At 37.5% G+C, this 16223-nt stretch overlaps 1 protein-coding gene across 14 annotated transcripts in view; it reads right to left on the bottom strand.

Moving 5' to 3' along the window:
- PPP1R9A (protein phosphatase 1 regulatory subunit 9A) overlaps nt 1–16223 on the bottom strand; it is a 315876-nt gene that overhangs the window by 19368 nt on the left and 280285 nt on the right. For 11 of the 14 annotated variants that reach the window (XM_041728258.1, XM_041728260.1, XM_041728266.1 and 8 more), the window contains 2 exons: nt 4771–4858; nt 4586–4669 (listed from right to left, as the gene is read on the bottom strand). The exons of the other annotated variants lie outside the window; for them this stretch is intronic. In XM_041728258.1, the coding sequence (XP_041584192.1) occupies nt 4586–4669; nt 4771–4858 (172 nt within the window). The remainder of the gene's footprint in view (nt 1–4585; nt 4670–4770; nt 4859–16223) is intronic. 14 annotated transcript variants of the gene reach the window in all.

Raw genomic sequence — 16223 nt, 5'->3', positions numbered from 1 at the left:
TTTTGATTTTACCACATCAAAAGGGGTAAAATTAATTTATATTTTATTTAACCCCAAATATTCTAAATATTATTTCCACATGTCATCGGTATTACAAAATTTTTAATAAGATATTTCACTTTTTTTTTTTAACAACATAAATTTATTTTCTCACAGTTAAAGCTGGAAGCCTCAGATCAGGGTGTCAGCAGAGTTGGTTTATCCTGAGGCCTCTCTCTTTGGTTTGCAGATGGCCACATTCTCTCTGTGAGCACATCCCTGGTATCATTCTCTCATTTTATAAAGACACTAGTCCCATTGGAATAGGTCCCCAATTGACTATGACCTCACTTAATCTTGATTATCTCCTTAAAACCCTTATCTTCAAATACAGTTACACTGGGGGGTTAAGGCTTCCACATATTGATTGGGGCAGGAACACAACCCAGCCCGTAACACCAAAGTTTGCTGTACCGTGTCTAAGAGAGTATAAGGTCTAGAGCGGTGGTTCTCAAAGTGTGGTCTCCTGTCTAATGGTCAGCATCACCTGGGAACTTATTAGAAATACTAATTTGGGGGGGTCTGCCCCACATCTAATGAATCACAAACTCAGGATGGGGCCCCAACAACTTGTTTCAACAAAACTTCCAGATGATTTTGATACAGACTAAAGCTTGAATACTACTTGGTCCTATATCCTAGTGAATGTGATGTGGTAGAAAAAGGTATTGAAAAAAAAATCTTCATAGCAGCCACGGAAGGGATGATATCATGAAATCTGTTTTATATATGAAGAGACAGAGGTACAGTTCCATAACTGAGTTGCCCAAGGCCATACATTACTGCACCATAGAGGCAGTAGTAGGACCCAGGTCTTCTGATTTAGTGCCAAGACGGTCAACTCTTCCTACCAATCTCCTCTGATACATACAATTCTACAAATCACAATAGTGGTCTCCATAGGGTAGCTCTTTTGACAGTTCTGAATGTGACCAAGCCCATTTACACATCAATTATCAATCAAATTATTACTTTTTTCCAAACAAAAATTTCTATCTAGCCATGATTTCATGATCAAAATAGTAATTAATAAATAGAGCACAAGTCATTAAAATTAATTTAGGACTTCATGTTTATAGTTGAGAATTGGATGCAGAGAAATTTGACTACATCCTTAGAACACTGTGGAAGAAATCAATGAACATAAATTTAGCATACTGAGTCTTTGAAATCCTGCATGCATTTTCTCCTAAAACACATCTCAGTATGGACTAGCTGCATTTCTAGTGCTCCATGGCCACATTTGACTAGAGGCTACCATATTGCATAGTACAGACAGAAATGGCTGGGAGTTAGAGACCGTGTAGTTTTAATCCATCTAACTATTATTATTATTTTTATTTTTAAATTCTAATTATTTTTTTGTGGGAAACCCAGGTCTAAGAAATTCAGAACCTTACCTATGGCAAAGTCAGGATGAATACTTGGATTCTGGCACAGTGCTTTTCCCACAGTTCACACTTTTAAGCGGAATGCAAATTCACCTCCACCAAGGAGTACCATCTCCCTTCCTGTTGTTTTCTCACACACCACCATCTAAGCTTGTTCTGAGATACATATGACTGCTCACATGGTTTTCCCTTCTGCCACTCAACCGGGAGCTTCTCCCATAGAGCTCCAAAGTAGGTACTTCCCTGACCATCAGTGGCAACTTACTCTAAAATTAGGAATAGTATTTTATTTTACTCTTTGGTGTGAACAAGCTCTGACTATGAGCTCTTTCCGGTTTTTCTTATCTGCTGTGCTGTGCTGCCTGTTTAAATCAGAATGTTCTCTGAGCACATACTGGAAAAGGTTAGAACTGAGCCATATTTTGGGGGGTTTGTTATACTTATTTAATCTCACCTATTTGTTTTACGTTGGTCGTGTATTTGAGTCATTGTATCTCCACAAGGAATACAATACAAGTAAACTCTTTAACTCTTGAGGAAGGGAAAAAACAAAAAACAAGACAGAATTTAGCAAAGCTCTCCTCTGGCCTCTTTAAAGTCCAGCAGCCTCAGGCTATAACTAATTGAATGACCTCATCAGATTTTTATAGCCTAATAATGAAAAGCCTAAGAGATAAGATTAGGGACTCAATCCATGAATCACTCCCCCTTTTTCCTGGGAAAGCTTCACAGAGGTGATGAGTTTATTCTTGGTCTTCCACAGCTGCAGTGGGACCCTCAAGCGGATGGTGCTTGCCACCCACGTCCCTTCAGGGGCCCTGTGAACCTAACTCAATCGCATTAAGCCCCTACTGGGCAATAACTCTGTTTTCTGGCATATGTTTTAAAAGGTTCTGGGCCCATTATCAATTTACAGAGGAGAACAGAGGCTGTTGTTAGATTTGATTAGTGTTAACCAACTCTTGTGATAGCTCAAAACATTATTTTGTGAAACAGAAAACATCCCATTTCTTCCCTCGTTCTTCTATTGTTGCAATTACATGAATTTCCTTCAGTTCTGGTCAAAATTCTACTATAATTATGAATAATTATAAAATTATGATTCCAATGGAAAACTATTTTGTAGCACTGGTGCATGTGGAAATAACTCATGACCACTGAAGCAGAAGGACTCCAGAGTTAGTATTTTAAAAATCCTGAGCCAGCTGGCTGCTGGTTCAAAAGCTGGCATTAGCTGTGGTGACGGCCAACCCTCGACTCCCCATGGATGGCCTAGGGTCAGGTGCACACTCACCAACAGAATAAAGATTTGCTTGCTTTTCACCTGGAATTTGTAAAGGGAGGTGATACCCTCTGGCTACTATGATGAAATTCAGCCAAACCTTCTCCCCACTGCTGGGTGCTTTGCTTACATCCCTTTCAGGGTGGAGCCTCAAGGTGGGAGGAAGTGACTGCCTCAGAAATCCAGGGACCAAGAGGAGGGCCATGTTACTACAGAAGTGTCTCAGCTTCTGTCCTGCTGTATATCTGGGAATCTCTCTCTCCCTGAACGAGTTTCACTTTTTATTATTATTTTTAATCCCGAGTATAAACTTGATAGTTTCCTATTCTTAATTTTCAGGTACAACGTAGACTGTTTTATATATTTCTCACTTCAAAACCAGACGAAATTAAATTGCTTTTGAGTTGCATCATGGACTTCTATTTCCTGAGACCAGTGTCCTCAATATAAACAGTGCTTTCTACCTTTTCTCCATTGTACAGGATTAAACGGCAACAATGAAGACAACAGACTTACACAATTAATTTGGGAATCCTCTCTTTCTATCTCTGACCCCACTCTCCTATAATTCCAGGAAGAAGGTACAATTTCTCACCGAGTTGTATGCCAGAAAAGAGAAAAAGAAGAAAAACTGCAGAGAACAACCTATAAAATGGATCGGGGGTCCCCAAATGATTTTACGATTTTTTATTGTTAGCATTCTGTTTCTTCTTTAGTCTACGCTGTTGAAATGACTCTCCAGTTTCAAGAGATTTCCACATCATTAGATGCATAAACAACTGGAGGGGAGGTGTTGTGTTGGAAAGGTATCTAGACAGAGGAGGCACAAGCCCTGCTGCATTAACTGCCTGCTGCATAATCGTGGGCAAATCAATTAAATTCCATGAAGGGGAGTTTCTTAATAAAGTATTGTTATCTGCCCTCCCAAACTTATTATAAGGATCAAATAAAGTGATAAATGTAAAACTGCTCTGTAACTTGACAGTAATAATGATAGAGAATTGCTATCTTTATTATTATTATTTTTAAATACCTCCTATGTGCCTGGTACCATTTGACATGCTTTGTATGAAAACTTACTTAATCCTTACACTAAAGTTATTAGGTAGATACTGTTATCTACCCTTATTTCACATATGGAGATGAAAGCAAACAGGTTAAAGAAGTTGTCCACAATTTTAAAGGTAAGAACTGGGAGAGCCCTGATCCAAACCCAGGCAGTCAAGCTCCATGCTTTGTTGTCTTCTGATATAAATCTAAACTTTAAAATTATGTAATCTCAGAATAAAACTGGGAAAACTTGACAGCATGCAGTGCAAAGCTCATTTCTCTATGGGGAAGTCTTTGCTGAACAGTAAGAATAGTTGGTAGAGCCTGAAGAAAATCAGTTAAACAGCTGAGTCCAGCAAGAGATGATGGTCCTTCTTACACATGGACAGAATAGTCCTGAAAACCAACAAGGTACTTAAATGTAAAATTACCCTTTCAGACATAACAAAAAAGAGGACATTACTATTACATTTTGCGTGGGTAGCCAGGCAAAACCCCTGAAATATGCCTCATTAACATATCACATAGATCTATTTATGTTGTGTTTAGATAAACATTTATTGTTTATTAAAAAAATTTTTTTAGATAAACATTTATTGAAACTATTCATGTGACCTTAATTTTGCAATTAAGCCAGTGAATATACTCAAGGCCAGTATAGGCTAAAACTGGGGTAGAAAAATATAAACTGTTGTGCAATTTCTCTTCATCTCTCCTCTAGGTGGATCACTTTAGCTCATAGATACTGACCACTGACTTTGGTTAACCATGGCGGCAGTGGGGGTGGGGGTGGGGGCAGAAAGTTTAGATCATCCACCCATACCTGCTACCCGGAGAAAACCTATTGGCTTCTTTTTCTTTTTCTTTCCATTTCTTTCCTTTGTTGGAATTCCTTCGCAAAGGTGCCCTATAATGACAACACACAGTCAGAAAGGGGAAAACGATATTTTTCTCTTTTAATCCTTTTCTTTTATAGAGGGCTTATTTTTTACATCATGAAATGCTTACCCCAGATCCACAAACTTGCGCTTAATTTTTCCTCCTTGCACCACCAATGAACTGGATGCCCTTAGTGATCTGGGACCCTTGGCACCATCTAGGGTATACACACATGTGAAAAAGACCAATTATTATTCTTTTTAAAGCCATGAATCTAAAGTCAGTGCATCTCTGAATCTAAGGACTTTATCTCAATTCCAGAGTGTAAAAGAAAATAATGGATGCCTTTTTTTTTTTTTTAAGCCACAGGAAACACAGATATGTTGAGGAACATTCAGTTAAGCCAGGAGAGGTCCTGCTGAAAAGAGCCCCAAACTCATCACAAACAGTTTTAGCTTCAAATATACTGGAATGAGCAAAATAAGCAAGAATAAACACTATCAAATAATTCTTTACATTCAAAGCAGGGACCGACATGACTTTCCTTTTGTTCCTTCTCTGGCTCCAACTCTTTGTTTCAAATGCCCAGGCTCTGTCCTCCACACCTGTCCTCCCCTTGGGCTTTGGTGCCTTCTGACAGGAACCCAGCCCACTTCCCCCGTACCTCCCAAGTCCAGTAGAGAAAGTCACCCCTGAGTGTCTGGAGATTTAGGGGAGAAAGTGAGAGTCAAAGCTTTCTCTTCTGGTCTCTCCTTTGCTAATGGCCTGTGGCCAGTCCTGGGACAGAGGAGGGCAGAGCACGGAGAAGACTTCTTAAGCTGGGGCTCAGCTATAAAACATATCTTTGAAAGGCTCCTCTCAGAAGTTGGGTTGGAATACAACTTGGCTGGCCTTCTGAGATGTGGAAGATGCCAAAATTTTCCCAGTGTTTGGAGCTGATTGATCTTTGCCTCTTTGAGTTACACTGGCTCTCAAGGGCAGCAGCTGCTGGGGGATGGGAACACTCAAAATGATACCAAAAAGACCAATCAGAGGAGAGACTTTGAGAATGGAGTTCAATGTCAAATGTAGGAGCTAGATTCCACGGGTAGCACTTAATTCCTCCCTGGACATGGTAGATAATTCCTAAGGCTCTACCTGGAACTATTTTGCAAAGGATGTTTTCCAGTGTTATGTTTCAGCATATCCAGTTATCTGAGATGATTAACAAAGGGTGTTTTAAATTTGATGCATATTTGTGCGTGAAACTACTCCTTCCTAATTGTCTGTTGGTGTCTGTCTCCATCTTTGTAAAATTAAAAATATTCCAGCAACTTTCTGGCATGGAATGAAGAGAGAATAGTGCTCCTACAGAAGTGTTTAATTAACCTTACTAATTAACTTTGCTTATAATTGTATTTCAGGATAAACTTCTAAATACACACACAAAACATGAAGTGCACACACAATTCTTATTTAGGAGTTTATGTTCAAAGCTCTGAAGAAGCAGCACAGGATGTTTACAAACTCTCTAAGGATTTTTAGCAATGAGCTCTTCAGAGTTTTAGTTAATGACACTCGGATTACAATAATCAATCCCTTGGAATGTACATAATGAAATACAAGAGTCAGAAATACATCCATGTCAAAATCTACTTCTAACCTCAGATATTTATTATGGATATTTGCATCATTATGCTGGGTAACTGAATTAAATAGCCACAGATGTGAGGCATACACATAAAGAAAATCCACAGACATGGCACAAACGCCTTCTGAGGTGATTTTGCTAATGGACATTAAAAAAAAAATTAAAAAAGAAGCAGGATTTCGATTTTCTTAATAGAACCCAAAGAAAAAAAAAGTGCCGGATTCCTCCAAATCAATCCTAAAGCAACTCTTAATGGCTAGGACTGTGCAAAGTTTAAAAGGAGACTGCCTAATTATTTTCTGAATTAGAGGTAGTGAGGCAATGTTTTAACGAGTGCTGAGAGGACCAGATGAGACAATGTACATGGAAACACTGTGTAACCTCTTAGTGTCTCAGTAATTTGGACATCTTCGGACTGAAAGCCTGATTCTGTCCATTACAGAGCCTGCTGCTAGGCAACCTCACATCATTATCTCACACATTTGCCAAAGTGTGTTCCAAGGAACACTTAAATGAATGCTTTCAAAAGGCTGAAGAGGCAAGATTAAGTAATAATGCACTTCCCTATTTTAAATCAATCAAATCCATCCTTAATGCACATTAGAACTTCCAGTCTGCACAAAAACCAACAATGGATTGGTATGATTTCAGGAAAAGAAAAAAAAAGTGACTTGTTTTTGTTTATTTATTTAGCTTTATGCAAAATTTCCATGGGGCTCTTTGAACTCTCTCCAACACTACCTTCAGGAGCAGTCAGAAGTCGGAGCCCTTGGGTTGGGTGCGGCAGCTTCCAGCTTTGGCAACCTGGCCCTCAGTCTGAAAGGCAGCGAATGGTCTCCTGACGGCTACATGTGCTGGCTTCTTCCAGTACTGCATTCTCCTTCCTCTCAGGGGCTCCAGACTCTTGACCTCTTCCTTTCCTTTGGGGCCTTCCAACTCTGCCCCTAGCCCAGCTTCTCTCCTGAGCTCATGAACTTCTTCATTAAAAACCTGAGCTAATTGTCTTTACCCCATGATACTTCTGACTTCTCAGTTTCTACAAATGACAGGGGCCATATTTCCTGAGGCTAGAGATGCCATGGTCAGTGTTGACCTCCTCACTTTCTTTCCCTGTATTGAGGCAGCAGAAATTTCATGGGCTCCTGTGTTGCTCTTTCCCTCATTGGCTACTGCTCCTTCGAGGTCATCCTTCCCTGTGTCTCCTGACTCATCTTGTCCACATCTCTTGTTTTTTCCTTTTTATTCCTCTGATCAAATATCTGGAGTTGCCTGGTAATATGGTGAGGTATCTAAGGCACTTAAATTTTAGAGCTAATGACTTAACCTTCTTTTCCATTTTATTGAAACCATTTAACCTGCATTAGCCAATGCTTCAGGCAGGCTGGGCAGCCCCATTCCTTTCAACCCATCTCATGTATAGCCCAACCCTGCTAATGCCAGCTCCATGCCTGATCTGCCTTCCTTGGCCACCCTTCTTCCCCTCAAATCCTTCAATGATCACTTGAACTGTACATTCTTTGTCGTCTTTATTTACCAATCTCAGCTGGATATAACCTCTCCCCTCCTCTGAGCAATGCTAAAATTTATTATCTCTACACATATAAGAGCTTGATGCAATACATCTGTAAAGATTTTGCAAAGCCAGGTTCTACTTGCCAGGATATTAATTCCTGAAGCATGGTCTGTGTCAGACAATAGGTGCTAATAGCCACATGTAGAGATCACAATTAGAAAACTGATAGTGCTTAATTCACTCTTCCTATCCTTGTCTGGACAAAGGCCTACTGCTATGGAATTCTAGGACCAAAACATTTATTAGGCTACTCAAAGAACAAGCATGAGAAAAATATTTTCATGCCTTCTACTGTCATATGACTTGTTTTACAAATCTCTGGGAATAATCTTACATGTCCTCTTACTTTAACTGAAATGGGGTTAGATGTTTATCATTTATCCAGTTACAATGGGACTCTTTCTACCCTACTTTCCACTGAGTCCCTCAACTATGACAACAAAATGAGGATTCAAGAATGTGGTATTGATGCAATTTAGAAAACACCCAACTTCAATTAGTTGTTCAATAATACCAGCACGTTGTTAGCCTTGAAATTGCAGTCAAATATAGCTTGTTACTTAATTATTATCTTGTAGTAATGTAATAGACCAAAAATAATAGTATATTACTTAAAAACATCCAAATAAATGGCAAACAGGGACTAAGACATTTTCAGAATTTTTCCAGCAATGATGAGTAGAAGGAAATAAACACCTAGGCCAGGGATCAGAAAGCTTTTTCTATAAAGGGTCAGACAGCAAATATTTTAGGTTTGTGGGCTATACAATTTCTGTCACATATCCTCAACTCTGCTTATTGTGGCATGAGAGTAGACAGTGTATAGCTAAATGAGTATGGCTGTGCTCCAATAAGACTTTATTTTTAAAAACACGTGGGGGCCAGATTTGGTTTGATGACTACATTGGTTATCTGGAGAGACATGCCTGGTAATTTATCCAAGAAACTTCTGAAGCATCAATTATATGCCATACTCTTTGCTGGGGAGCAAGAATATAAAGATGAAAGAGATGAATGAGAAAACTGGTTCATTCTTGACAACGAAATCACTTATCATGCACAAAGTGATAGAAACAGAAGTAACAATGTAAAACTTTCTGTGGGACCGAAGAGAAGAGAAGAGAAGAGAAGAGAAGAGAAGAGAAGAGAAGAGAAGAGAAAGAAGAGAAGAGAAGAGAGAGAAGAGAAGAGAAGAGAAGAGAAGAGAAGAGAAGAGAAGAGAAGAGAAAGAAGAGAAGAGAAGAGAAGAGAAGAGAAGAGAAGAGAAGAGAAGAGAAGAGAAGAATTCACTCTCCCTGGGAATGTGGAGAGTGTATTAAGAGTCCACTAAAGGAGGTGAGGTTTGATCTGGGTTTGGAGAAAAACAATTTCCCTGGAGTTCAGTGTTAGGCAAGAACATAAACATGAGGTCTTGCTGAACCTCATTCTAGTTCCTTTACCGATAAGCCAATGAGTTATAAGAACCTCACACGTGAACACATACACCAACACACGGAGGGAAATAAGGTTAACTAAACCTGACCTCTGTTGAGCACAGCTCTTAATAGATAAGTCCCACATAGTCAGGGACTCAAGAATTTTACAGAATGTTATTCCTCAAATTGGATTTTGAGGATAATGAAGGTAGATCCAGCTATGTTAATCCATATTGTATCGGCCCCTACAGTGTCATAACATTTTAATGAGGTCCATTCCTTGGGAAGTAGGGAGGGAGAATCTTTGAGGAACACAAAAGTGCCCAAGTGCCAGTGGTGGTGCGCTGAAATGGGCCATTTGTTAGTCAGACCAGCATAAAGACCATACTCCATATACACATCCAGGTAACTTTAATTTTACACTCACTGAGCAACTTTCTGATTTAGAAACCAACCAGAGGAGCGAGAAGAGAACATATTAAGGAGGTTGGTTATTTTGTCAGCTGTACCTCCCAAAGTACATCAGAAAATTAGTATTCTGGTTTCGAAATTAGTGCTTTCTCAGTTAGAACAGCAAGAACCACCCATTTTGAACTTGATAAAATCTGAATGTATTATTGAGTTTCTGGACGTAGAAAACCAAAAACTAGATCTTTGACTTTCAAGGTACCTACTGGTAACAGGCTGCTGTCTGAGAGCCAGTTAAGAGAAGGTCTCTTTGAGGTCTTTCCAGGTATAACAGAGCCTGAGACTGGAAGGCAACAGAGAATAGGGCCTTCCCAGTCATTGATGGTGGGGTGTCAGAGACAAGGTCTGTCACAAAACACACTAGCAAAACAAACCTATGAGAGAGAGAGAGAGAGAGAGAGTAAAAAGAAGAGGGGAGAACAACCCCCAGACCGGCCAAAGCCCATGTGTCGCTGCATCCCTGCGTCCAGCGCTTACGTCCCGCCGCTGTCGCCACCATGCCCAAGAGAAAGGCTGAAGGGGATGTTAAAGGAGATAAAGCCAAGGTGAAGGATGAGCCACAGAAAAGATCTGCAAGGTTATCTGCTAAACCTGCTCCTCCAAAGCCAGAGCCAAGCCTAAAAAGGCCCCTGCAAAGAAGGGAGAGAAGGTACCCAAAGGGAAAGAGGGGAAAGCTGTTGCTGGCAAGGGTGGAAAGAAAACCCTGCAGAGAATGGAGATGCCAAAACAGACCAGGCACAGAAAGCTAAAGGTGCTGGAGATGCCAAGTGAAGTGTGTGCATTTTTGATAACTGTGCACTTCTGGTGACTACAGTTTGAAATACTATTTTTTATCAAGCTTTATAAAAATGCAGAATTTTGTTTTACTTTTTTTTTTTAATAAGCTATGTTGTTAGCACATGGAACACTTCATTGTTGTTTTGGGGGAAGGGCATATGTCACTAACAGAATATCTCTGAAGATAGATTGATAACAAGGGGAAACCTCCTCTTGGCTCCCAGGAGGAGGGATTCCTTGATGTTGACACACATGAGCCACCTTGGTGGTGTGGAAAAACAAGACTTCATTTTTTTATGTCCTCTTCTCTCTCTTTGCTTCAACATAGACTTGACTCCCTTAAGCCCAGAGACCTGTTGGAACCTGACCCCAAGAAATGGTTCCCAGTATGTCAGGCAATCTGGACTTTACAGTGTCACCACTGAGATGGTGTCCCTCAAAAGAGTTCCTTTTTTTTTTTAGCTTGCGGATCTTCAGATTGATAATTCTGCCATTTTCATTTTATTTCCTGAAAGTCAGGGTCTGCTTGTGAAAAGTCATTAAACAACATGCTAAATGTGAACTGTCAATCCTCACTCTAAACTTTCCCTGTTCAGAGCATCACATGAAGACTTCACTGGGTTTTATAGTGGCTTTCTGATTTTGGTAGTCCATTGAAGAAGGGAGTTTGAAAGTTGTTGTATACCGTTAACGATCATCTGCCCATGTCCTGCCTGAAATACCATGATTGTTTATGAAAAGTATCCTTAATAAAGCTGGATTCAGTTTGGTTTGGAAAAACGAGAGAGAGAGAGAGAGAGAGAGAGAGAGAGAGAGAGAGAGGAGGCAGACAGACTCTAGTCAGCAAACTCCTTGAGGGAAAAGATGGAATCTTGTCAATCATTATACATTTAGCCTTTAGCACAAGGCCTGACACAGAGCAGTTGCTCAATAAGTATTTGTGTAACAAATACTTAAATGAATGGATTGATGTCAATGAACACAGAAGGCAACGAAAACTCTTCAAGGTTGGAAACTTCTTATTGGGGGAAGAAAAGACTGTGAGGCACTGCTTTTATCTGATCATAGTAGGTAACGGTGGTTATTGTACTAGTAACTGACTATTGACAAAGTTAATACTTTATCAAAGCTCAATTAATTGCCTCTTCCTTGTTACCCGGAAGCACAACTGGCCCCAGAAGACTTTAGAGGGGAAAGCCCAAGTACTTGGTTTCTGGAGAAGAAGCTACCCATCTCTCATCTTGTTTTCTATTTACTTCTATTGAGAACTTAATCCCAAAAAAGGAAGAGTAGCAAACTAGGGAGGCATTTGGGAAAGGATGGAATTCTCACATTTGACTCCTACATTACTACTAGTGGACTGTAGAGAACAATCCAAATCAATGTACTACTTCTCCCATCTGAGAGGAAATATCTGCTGACTTTAAAGAATCACTAAAAAACAAATAGAAGTAAAGGTACCAATCTAGACAATATTTAGCCACTTAAAAAAATTCGGGAGTAATATTTCATGTGTGAGTGATACACACTCCTTGACTGCAGTGTAATTTCTCTCAGATAGCTAGTTATGCCTGATAAACTCAAACAGTAGACCAGAAAATATTAACCCACAGTTCCAAAATACATGAGTCTGTTGTTTTGTCTCCTTATGGACCAATTAAGGTCTACAGAGATTATAGAGGGATTGCCACAAGTGTATTTCTATGAAAGTGTTATTAAAATCCATAGTTTGGGTTAATAAATGAGAGTTTTTGAAGTCTTTAATTCTTTTGAAAGCAGGCAAAAATCATCATGCCAAGTCCTCCACCAACTTGAGAACTATCTTTGATGAGTTAGCAGGCTTGACATATTTTCTTTTGCTCCTACTAGTATTTTTTTTAAACTTTCTAAGTACTTATTTTTTACTCCCAAACTTCTAGAACAGCTGTTTTTAGAACCAGTCTGTGGAAGATAATTCCAGCAATCAATAGGCTCAGGAAAGGAAACCAAAGGGAAAAGATCAGAAATAAAGCAATGGTCCTTATCAAGAATTAAAAACAGATTGACCCCCCAAACAAATGTATTTCTAGTTCACAAAGTATTTTTAGAAAGATTATAATTTTTGATCTGGTAGAGACAGATGAGTATGCACTTTTAAAAAATACAGTCATGTACAATCACACTTGCAACGTATGTGTGTATCCCACACCACTGCTGGCACTAGTTGGAATTGTTTAAAAGTTTTGGCAATCTAGTGGGTATCTGATTTAAATGATCATTTCTCTGATCTTTGGTGAGGTGGATCATCTTTTCCTATAAGTAATGTGAATTTTCTCTTCAGTGAACCAATGGTTTATTTTCTTTGCCAATTTTGGACTTTTTAAAAATTCTTTGAAGCTACTTGTATATTAAAGTCTATCATTTAACTTTCTGTATGGGGTCCTTTAATATGCTTATTGACTACTGTAACCAAGAGTATTTATCAGATAGTTGTAGAGTATAAAGAAAATCCTATAAAACAAACACCCATTTCATTTATCTCCCCAACCCTCACCACAGTTTATACTTACGAAGTCCCCAGTATGTCCTTCCCCATTTCAGTTCCTGGACACTCCCCACCAAGTAACTGACTTTTGTCATTCCCACTTACAACCTCAACATTTTGTTTTTATCTTTAAGAAATTTACTAATTTTTTTAGCACTATCTAAATAGAATCATGCGTATTCTTCTGCAATTTGGTTTATCCTCTTAATGCTTACTCCAGAGATTCACCCCTGTTGTCATCTTTCAGTATGATTTATTCATTCCCTGCTGCAGGGATTCATCATATGAATATACTACAATTGATTTAACCATTCTACTAGTGATTATTCTAGTAATCAGCAGTTTTTAGATTTTCCCAGGTTTTTTTTTTTTTTATCACACAGTAGGGCTTCAATGAATACCCTTGTACAAGATTCTTAGTAGGCAATTGACCTGCTTGGGCCATAGGGCATGCACAGTTTCAACTTCACTAACTCAATGCCAAATTGTTTCCAAAGAGCCTGCCCCAATTTAAACTTCCACCAGCACAATGAAAATTCTTTAGTCTCTGGGTGTATCACATAGCTTCCAGCATTTGGTAACATCAGACTTTAATATTTATGGCAATCTGGTTAAGTTAGAATGGTATTTCATCTGGTTTACCTCATACTTTCCTGATTACTTATGCAGTGGAACACCTTTCATAAATATTTTGGCCTTTTGGCTTTCATTGTCTATGAAGTACCTGTTCAGGACATTATATATTATCTATCATATTATTTGTTTTTTCTAAGTAATTTATACAAGCTATTTACATAATGTAGATGCTAACTCTACATTACTTACACAGGTAGTAAATGGCTTCTATTTTGTGGGATTCTTTGTTGTGTGTTTGAGAAATCTGATGTTAGATTTCTTCATGTTTTTTTTTTTCTTGTGTCTTTTTTAAGGAATCCTTCCCTACCTTGAAGTAAAAAAAAAAATACTATACAGTCTTTTAAAAGTTTTATAGTTTGCATTTTCCAGTTAAGTCTTAAATCCACCTTGAATGGATTGTTTTACAATGTATGAGATGGGGAGGGTCTAATATAAATTTTTAAAATTGGTATAACCAGTTGTCCTAGAACAGTTTGTTAAAAACTCTATTCTTTGTCCACTGATCCAGCTGTCATAGTATATGAGTATAATCTGCTTTCATGCTCTATATTTTATTCCTGAATCTCTAAACCTCTGTGCAAATAATATACAGAATTAATTCTGTGGCTTATTAATAATTCCAGGTATCAGGATCTTCTACTTTATTCTTCTTTAAGATTCTTGGGTATTCCTGGCCTTTTTCCTTTTCTTACAATTTTAGGATCAGCTCATTAAGTTCACAAAATATCTGTTGTATCAAATCTTTCGATCAGTACAGACCAACGACATTTCTTTCTGTCACTGTTTTTTTTTTCAAAAGATAAAAAATTTTTACAGTGAACAAATGTATATCCATTACCTATATCCTACAATTTCCATTTTACTACATTTGCCTTATCACATATCCATCCCTCTAGTCATCCATTAACCCATTAATTTTCAAATGCATTTCAAAGTAAGTTGCAGACATTTCACCTTACACATGTCAAGATATTGATTTTATATATTTATTTTATATCTGGCCACTTAATCTTCTAAATGAATATTCACATAATCCTTAAATAAAGATATTTTGTCTTTTCTGTTTCAAATTTGCACTGATTATTTGATGTTCTTATCTTCCTGCAATTAGAAAATTCTCAAAAACAGACTTGAAAATCGTGATGATAGTTGGCATTCATGTCTTAGTCCTAATTTTTGTGCAAATGGCTTAAGATTCACTATTTAGTGGTTGATTGCTTTTAAGTAACCAGTCATATTCAGAAAAATTTTTCTAATTCCATTTTTATTTTAATAAGGTTTTACTAAAAATGTCTGAAGGATTATATCAAATGCCTCTCGACTTCCATTAGTATTATAATACTTTACCTTTCCTTTGTTGATATGATGATTTATATTGTTAGATTTTCTAATGTTGAACTATTCTTATATTTTCAGAATCAATGCTACCTGATTATGGAATATAATTAACTTGCACTCTTGGATTCAATTGATTAGCATCATATTTAAGATGAATCTACATGCATAAGATTTCTTTTTTCCACACAGCCTTTACTGTGTTTTTAGGACTCTTGCTACTTAAATAAATGAGAAACACCCTACCTCGAATAGCTATCATAAAACAGAGCCTATCTATTTTTTTTTTAATAGGTTAGGGAGAATTCAGTTATAAAACCACCTGGCTCTGGTGACTTTCTAAATGGAAGCTTTTATAAAAACACATTTCACATTTCTGGGATTATTGGTTTATCCAAGTTATCTTCATAGACAATTTGAATAGACTAATTTTGTAGGAAACTCCATTTCCACTAGATTTTTAAATCTACTGAGTTCACATCTTTAAAAAATTAATTCTTTTAATCCATCTCTTATTTCCAGTGCTACATTTTTTTGTCTTTTTCTCTATTTTTTTTCTTAATGTGTCCTTCCAATGGACACGTGCAAACAACTGTTATCATAATTCACACAAACAATAATCGTATGAATTATTAGCTGGAATAATTCACACAATTTTACTATATTTTTGGGAGGAGAGGGCAATTAAGAATAGGCCTTTCATTTCAATAGAAATTAAATTCAGCTTATATGTTTTATACACTCCTTTCTATTTTCTGCTTTTTGGTTGTTCTGTTCCCATTATTTAAAATATATATTTTACTTATTTTCAGCCTTTATTTTTAGTAATAAAAGAATTTAAAGCTATACATTTTTCTCTTGAGTACAATATACTCTATCAATTCAACTTTTGAAAATGTTCCTACAAAAATAAGCGTCAGTATATAAAAATATACAGATGCTTGTTATAATTTTTTTTCAAAGTGATACACAAACAGGCAGAACTACAAAAAGAAACCTCCCAGAATACAGCCCAAATGTCCATCAATATTAGAAGAGTTGCCTCAGTTATATTATAGGCTCACTACAGAAGATTCTCTTGTCATTTAAATTTGTGTATATTGCTGTAGAGGATGTCCATAAAATATTATTATGTATAAAACAAACGCAGAGTCATGTGACTTACATGATTCATTTTTGTCAAAAAAAAATTACACAAAACACAAATATACCAAAAAGTATTTT

The sequence above is a fragment of the Vulpes lagopus genome, chromosome 13 (assembly GCF_018345385.1).
Source record: "Vulpes lagopus strain Blue_001 chromosome 13, ASM1834538v1, whole genome shotgun sequence".
Taxonomy (NCBI): Eukaryota; Metazoa; Chordata; class Mammalia; order Carnivora; family Canidae; genus Vulpes; species Vulpes lagopus.
This window is presented reverse-complemented; position numbering and strand designations above follow the sequence as displayed.